This window comes from Colossoma macropomum, unplaced genomic scaffold (assembly GCF_904425465.1).
Source record: "Colossoma macropomum unplaced genomic scaffold, Colossoma_macropomum, whole genome shotgun sequence".
Classification (NCBI taxonomy): domain Eukaryota; kingdom Metazoa; phylum Chordata; class Actinopteri; order Characiformes; family Serrasalmidae; genus Colossoma; species Colossoma macropomum.
The window spans coordinates 5,283,576-5,289,867 of NW_023494796.1; the positions used below are offsets into that span (position 1 = coordinate 5,283,576).

The following is a 6,292-nucleotide window of genomic DNA, read 5'->3' on the forward strand; positions in this document are numbered from 1 at the left end:
GACTGGGCTTTAAGGGCTTTTCATTTATTTATTTACAACTGTATTCTGGACAATTTACAGAAGAAATTTCAAGAACATGTGTGATCGCCCCTGGACAACATATCAAAACCTCACCCAACCAGTTGTACCAAGATGCCACATTTTAGCGTAACTTTCAGAACTGAAAGTGATTTTATCACATTTCTCTCTGCAGTGGTATGACTGAGAGCTCTGAAATGGCAGAGGATAGCTCAAATAATCAGAACTGTCCAATGTATCTGGACCTGCTGAAGGATCCAGTGACTACTCCTTGTGGACATGCCTATGGTATGGAGTGCATCAAGGATGGTTCAGATCATGTTCAGACAGAGGGATACCGGTGCCCACAATGCAGACAGACCTTCACTCCAAGACCTGCCCTCAACCAGAACACTCTTAGTGCTGAAATGGAGGAAATGAAGACGAGGGTGAATGCACCTGCCTCTGGACCTGGAGACGTGGAGTGTGATTTCTGCACTAAGATAAAACAGAAAGCCGTGAAGTCCTGCCTGGTCTGTCTGGCTTCTTACTGTGAGACTCACCTCCAGCCTCACTATGAATCTCCTGCCTTTATTAACCACAGGCTGATCCAAGCTACCAAACGACTCCAAGAGCAGGTCTGCTCTCTACATCAGAAACCTCTGGAGGTTTATTGTCACTTTGACCAGCTCTGCATCTGTGTTTTTTGCACCATGGATAAACATAGTGAACATACAACGGTGACAGCTGCATCTTACAGAATGGAAAAACAGGTAATCTATTCATTTAATTTGAAGCAAGTCTATGTAATGTGTTGCTTCTAAGTTTTAATGTGGTTTTCACCAAACTTAGCTAACAGGTGGGATTATGATTATGCTATAACTGGTGTTTGTACTTTTGGCAGCTCAATGTATGAGCCATTATGTTACGTTGGTTCAACAGCAGTTTTGGTTAAACTTGTCACCTGCAAAATCTTTCACACTGATGTGGAAATGTAATGAAACTTTGAGATATAAGCAGTTAAAAACTATGCCAGGCAAATCCCCCAGGCACCAGTGACAGCCTCAGGAGAGGGTGGGAAGGTCGTTCCTGAATCTTGCATGCTGAAGACAGCTGTTAGTGCCAGCAGGAAGAGGAGGTCAGTGGTGGGAAAGGGTGTGTGAACAGTCATGGTCAGAAAGGCATGAGGATGACGCCCGCATCCCGAAGTGCCCGAGGCCCTGCCTTCTTTTCTGCAGCGAGGCCACTAAACTATGCCTGACATTTGATCCCTGTGGCCGAGCTGCAGGGTGGGGGTGGTGACGGAAGGCGGAGCCAGGAACTCTCGTCCATGAGCTGATGATGGTGTGGTTTCGGCACCACTGTAGGTACACCAGAATTAGGAAGGATACTGGAGGCAGGAGAGACAGTAGCACTCACAAAGCACAAACAAAAGCCACAACCAAAAAAAATGTCAGTGGCTCCTAAACTACACTTTTCAGTCCTTTTTCCATGTGCAAGCTTTTCAGCTCACCAGTCCTTTTCTCTTGCTACTGCTTGTCCCTCTCTCCCTTCCCTCTTTGCTCCCTTTAAAGGCTCACCTGAGCTGAGAGGAAAAGAGAGCTTGTTGCTGTGCCTCCCCGTCCCGCAGCTCGACCACCAGGACCAAACATCAGGCATAGTGTATTGCAGGGGTGTCCAATCTTATCCACAAAAGGCCGGCGTGGCTGCAGGTTTTCCCCCAAAACAAGCTGGAGCTCACCTAATTCCCCTTATTTAATCAGTCTTAAAACTGCAGATCAGGTGATCTCCTGCTTTGTTGGAATGAAAACCTGCAGCCACACTGGCCCTTTATGGATAAGATTGGACACCCCTGGTCTAGTGGCCTTCGCAATTCGGGTGCCGCCATCTTGCCGCTTATGGTTGTCGTTGTTCTCCTGTCCTCTCTTACAGCGGACGTCCTCCTCCCACCATCACTCTTCGCTGACGTCGGTGCCCGGGGGGTCGGCCTGGCACAAAAACACATATTAATTTACTGTTGTGTTGTTATTCCATAGAAGGAGTTGTGGAATACCAAGTCTGAATTCCTACAGAGGATCAAGGAGAAGGAGACTGACCTTCGATTTTTAAAGAAAGCTCTAGAATCTCACAAGGTCATTTTTTGACTTTCATTCTATCTCAATAAGTGGTACTTATAAGTATTATTAAATTAAATTATTTCACCAGTCAAAAATAGCCGTGCTGCTTTTCTGCTACTGTTTCCTGCAGACAGGTTTGTAATTAGGATCAAAACTTTAGTGAGGTCCATTTTGCGACCTACATCACATTGAATAAACCAACAGCTGAATATATGTACTAGACCAACTGCCAATTTCTCCTTTCTTTTTTCAAAAATAATTCATTGCTTAGGAGTTTGCATGTTCTCCCCGTGTCTGCGTGGGTTTCCTCCGGGTACTCCGGTTTCCTCCCACAGTCCAAAAACATGCAGTCAGGCTGATTGGACATGCTGAATTGCCCCTAGGTGTGAGTGAGTGTGTGAATGTGTATGTCTGTCTGTCTGCCCTGCGATGGACTGGCGACCTGTCCAGGGTGTATCCTGCCTTCCGCCCAATGACAGCTGGGATAGGCTCCAGCACCCCACCGCGACCCAGAAGGATAAGTGGTTTAGATGATGGATGGATGGATGGAATTCATTGCTTACCCATCCATTTTTATCCTTCTCTTGTTCCTAAAATGATATTATTAATATAAAAATGATTTGATATCATTTACCTTTAAATTATGTAGTTAATCATTAGTTCTCTATTGTGTACTTCCTCATTTACCCCCCATTTATTCAAAGTCACTCTATTTGGCAAAGCATCTCATACAGATATAAACAGAGTGGATGTCTAAGCTGAGAACCTGTCAGTGCTGTCTGAGTAATCTCATCACTGTGTTTACACTGAATCCAATAAAACCCTTCTGAAAATACTGAGGTCCGGACCAGGGTCCTCATGCTAATTACGACTGTGGCTATTCAAAGTGTGTATGCACAGAAATTAATAAATGGTGTTTTAGTGGTAAATAAGCCTGCTTCCACGACATGAAAGGAGCTCATTAACTGGACCAAAACACCTTGACCTGAATCGTTTAACCAGCAAATCTAGTTTTGCAGCACACCCAGCACTTATCTGATTCTAAATAGAGCTTCCGTCCCTCTCTTTTCTTACAGCTCTCGGCACAGGTATCTATACAGCGTACTGAGAAGATCTTCACTGAGTTTGCATCCTTTCTTTTGAGAAAACAGTCTGAAGTGGTGGAGATGATCAAAGCTCAGGAGAGGGCTTCAGTGAGGCAAGCTGAAGGTGTCCTGGTGAAACTGGAGCAGGAGATTGCTAATCTCAAGAGGAGAACTGAAGAGATTGAGGAGCTTTTACAAACATATGATCACATTCACTTCCTCCAGGTATCATCACATACTACCTGGTCCTTTACAGTAGTGGTTTCACTTTGCCATTATTTTAACACATTATGTATTGTATTTGGGGGGACATCATAGTAGGATTAACTTGGACTTCCAAGCCAACCACACAAACTTTCTTCCTAAAGACCTACTAAAGCAGCCTGAATATATAACACTCAAGCAACCATTTGCATGAGGGATCTTTGCATCATTGAAAGGCTCTTCTAGATAGAGAATGTGCTCTAGATGGTTCTGTAGAGACTATAGAGGATTCTATATAGCACCAAAAAGCATTCTGCTATCACAGAACCATCTACAACACATTCTCCATCAGTCTGAAGAGCCATTTCACGATTCAAAGAACGCTTTAATCATGCAGTGTTCATGATTCTATATAGAACCATGTTCTTTACTATAAAACCCTTAAAAACATCTTTTTTTAAGTGTGTAGATATAATTTCAAATAAGATAAGAGGGGAAAAACTTGACCAACATGAGTGAGATCCATCAGAATCTGCTGACAGATGTCAACATTTAATTGACTGATGATTTAAGAGCAACATTTCTCGTAATAATCACCTGTGAATAGAACTTTTAAAAAACAGTAGACCAACTCCTACACTTGACTTTTTTAACTCTTTGAATCGCCAGGCCTAAAGTTTAATCACACATTTATATAATCTAAGAATAGCCCAGTCAGGTTGCACTGGAGTCCCTGTTGTCCCTGAAAAATAAGCTTAGTATGTAGTAAACCTGAGATTTTTAAGGGGATAAACATCCCTGGTTTTAAGAGTAAGTTAAGTTACCCTTTATTAATTCCACAACGGGGAAATTCACGTCCGCATTTAGTTCATCTGTGCAGTGAAACACCCACATACACACTAGTTAAAGCACACACACTAGGTGGCAGTGAGCACACTTGCCCAGAGTGGTGGGCAGCCCTATCCACAGCACCCAGGGAGCAGTTGGGGGTTAGGTGCCTTGCCCAAGGGCATTTCAGTTGTGTCCTGTCAGCTGAGGGGATCAAACTGGCAACCTTCTGGTCACAAGGCTGGTTCCCTAACCCCAAACAGCCCACGACTGTTTAGATACGACCAATTGGTCAGAACCTGTGAGTTGTGAAACTGTTATGAATTTGCCTTTTTTCTGCAGAGTTTCCAGTCTCTATCTGCCCCTATTGAGGCCAAAGACTTGCTGACCATCACCCTCAGTCCTCAAAGCACCTTTGCATATGTAGAGAAATCTCTCAGTGAATTTAAAGACCAACTAGAAGATTTCAGCACAGTGACCATTGGCAGGATAGACAAAGAAGGTAAGAACATTCCATCAATGTCTGACTAAAAAAGTACATATGATCATTAATTGATTCCAATAAACAATACAATGGATGATTTGAAGAATAAATAATGTCAGGATATTTGAATTTAGTATGTGTTTGTGTTTATTCTATCTTCAAAGTTAAGGCTGTTGAAATAATTAAGCAGACTGAACCCAGAACCAGAGAAGAGTTTCTCCAACGTGAGTTCCAGCACTGACACCAATGATACCAATACTGAACCCAATACTAACTTGGTATTTGACAAATCCAACTTTTGACCATGACTCCAGTCCTCTATTGAAAAGCAGCACTTTCGGTTCTCACTGTTACTGAAGCATAGCCTATTTGGGTTTGTTCATTGAAATGTCTTGTAAACCAGCACTCAAAATGGGTAAAAAAGTCAGTGATGATGGAAAAACAACAATTATGACAATTACTATTTAAAATATTTAAAATTAGGACATTTTTCTCTCATTTTCAGATTCCTGCCTGCTCACCCTGGACACCAACACAACAAACCGGCTACTGTGGCTCTCTGAAGGGAACAAAAAAGTGACCTGCAATAAAGAAGGCACTTCGTACCCTAGTCATCCAGAGAGATTTGTCGAGCATGAGCAGGTTCTGTGCAGAGAGGGTCTGGCAGGACGTTGTTACTGGGAGGTGGAGTGGAGTGGGAAGCTTGGAGTCTCTATAGCAGTGGCATATAAAGGGCTACAGAGGGCTGGTTCGGACAGTCTGTTTGGTCGTGATAATCAGTCGTGGAGATTAAGATTCACTGAAAAAAACTGGCACTTCTGGCACAACAATAACAAGACTGAAGTCCCCAAAGTGCCCAATTGCTCTAGAATAGGAGTATATTTGGATCACGAGGCAGGAACTCTGTCCTTCTACAGCGTTTCTGACACAATGACCCTCCTACACAAAGTCCAGACCAAGTTCAATAGACCTCTCTACGCCGGGTTTAAGATCAACTGTGATTCAACCTTAAGAATTTGTGACTTATGAGTGCTGGTGAGTTCACCAATGAAGTAGAACCAATGAAAATGTAGACTTCCTGTTTGTTATCGAATTATTATCTAATGTGGTGTAAATATTCACCTGAACAACATAAGGAAACAAATGTGTTTTTACTGAGAAATCATATTAAAATTTTAGTCACCATTCCCTTCCAAAAAAAGCGATTTACTTAAAAACTGTTCAGTTGTAACTTTTCATAATAGAAAAGCAAATATGTACATAAGTTAAATGCTTTGATTGTTTAATTAGGGGCACATTTTACATCATGTTTTAACTATAATTTATCCCACACTTTATTCATATGTATAGTATGCAATTGAAAAGTGAATATCCTTGCTGTTGGGACCAAACCATGTCCACTATTTATTTTTTGACATACTCTGAAATACACTATATGAACAGAAGTCTTGGGACACCTTCACATCACACCTGCAGGAGATTTTATGAATCCCATTCTAAATCCATAGGCATTAATATAAAGTTGGTCCCCCTTTGCAGCTCTAACAGTTTCCACTCTTCTGGGAAGCTTCTACAAG

The 6,292-nt window shown here is 42.2% G+C and overlaps 2 protein-coding genes across 2 annotated transcripts; both read left to right on the forward strand.

The window, feature by feature from the left end:
• Nucleotides 1-215: 215 nt before the first annotated feature.
• LOC118817143 (E3 ubiquitin/ISG15 ligase TRIM25-like) lies at nucleotides 216-913 on the forward strand. The gene is made up of 2 exons (XM_036583857.1): nucleotides 216-770; nucleotides 902-913. Exons 1-2 carry the CDS (start codon nucleotides 216-218, stop codon nucleotides 911-913), a joined length of 567 nt encoding a protein of 188 aa, XP_036439750.1.
• A 982-nt stretch (nucleotides 914-1,895) lies between these two features.
• On the forward strand, nucleotides 1,896-5,744 carry LOC118817144 (tripartite motif-containing protein 16-like). Its single transcript, XM_036583858.1, has 5 exons — nucleotides 1,896-1,979; nucleotides 3,191-3,424; nucleotides 4,574-4,733; nucleotides 4,880-4,939; nucleotides 5,221-5,744. The coding sequence occupies exons 1-5, from the start codon at nucleotides 1,896-1,898 to the stop codon at nucleotides 5,742-5,744; spliced, it is 1,062 nt and encodes a 353-aa protein (XP_036439751.1).
• The last annotated feature ends 548 nt before the right edge of the window (nucleotides 5,745-6,292 follow it).

Excerpts from the sequence above, each read along its gene's own strand:
- LOC118817143 (XM_036583857.1), top strand. The coding sequence starts at position 216 with ATGGCAGAGGATAGCTCAAATAATCAGAACTGTCCAATGTATCTGGAC.
- LOC118817144 (XM_036583858.1), top strand. The coding sequence starts at position 1,896 with ATGGTTGTCGTTGTTCTCCTGTCCTCTCTTACAGCGGACGTCCTCCTC. Across the intron at positions 4,734-4,879 it reads TGGCAGGATAGACAAAGAAG|TTAAGGCTGTTGAAATAATT; the intron begins GTAAGAACATTC and ends CTATCTTCAAAG. Across the intron at positions 4,940-5,220 it reads CAGAGAAGAGTTTCTCCAAC|ATTCCTGCCTGCTCACCCTG; the intron begins GTGAGTTCCAGC and ends TCTCATTTTCAG.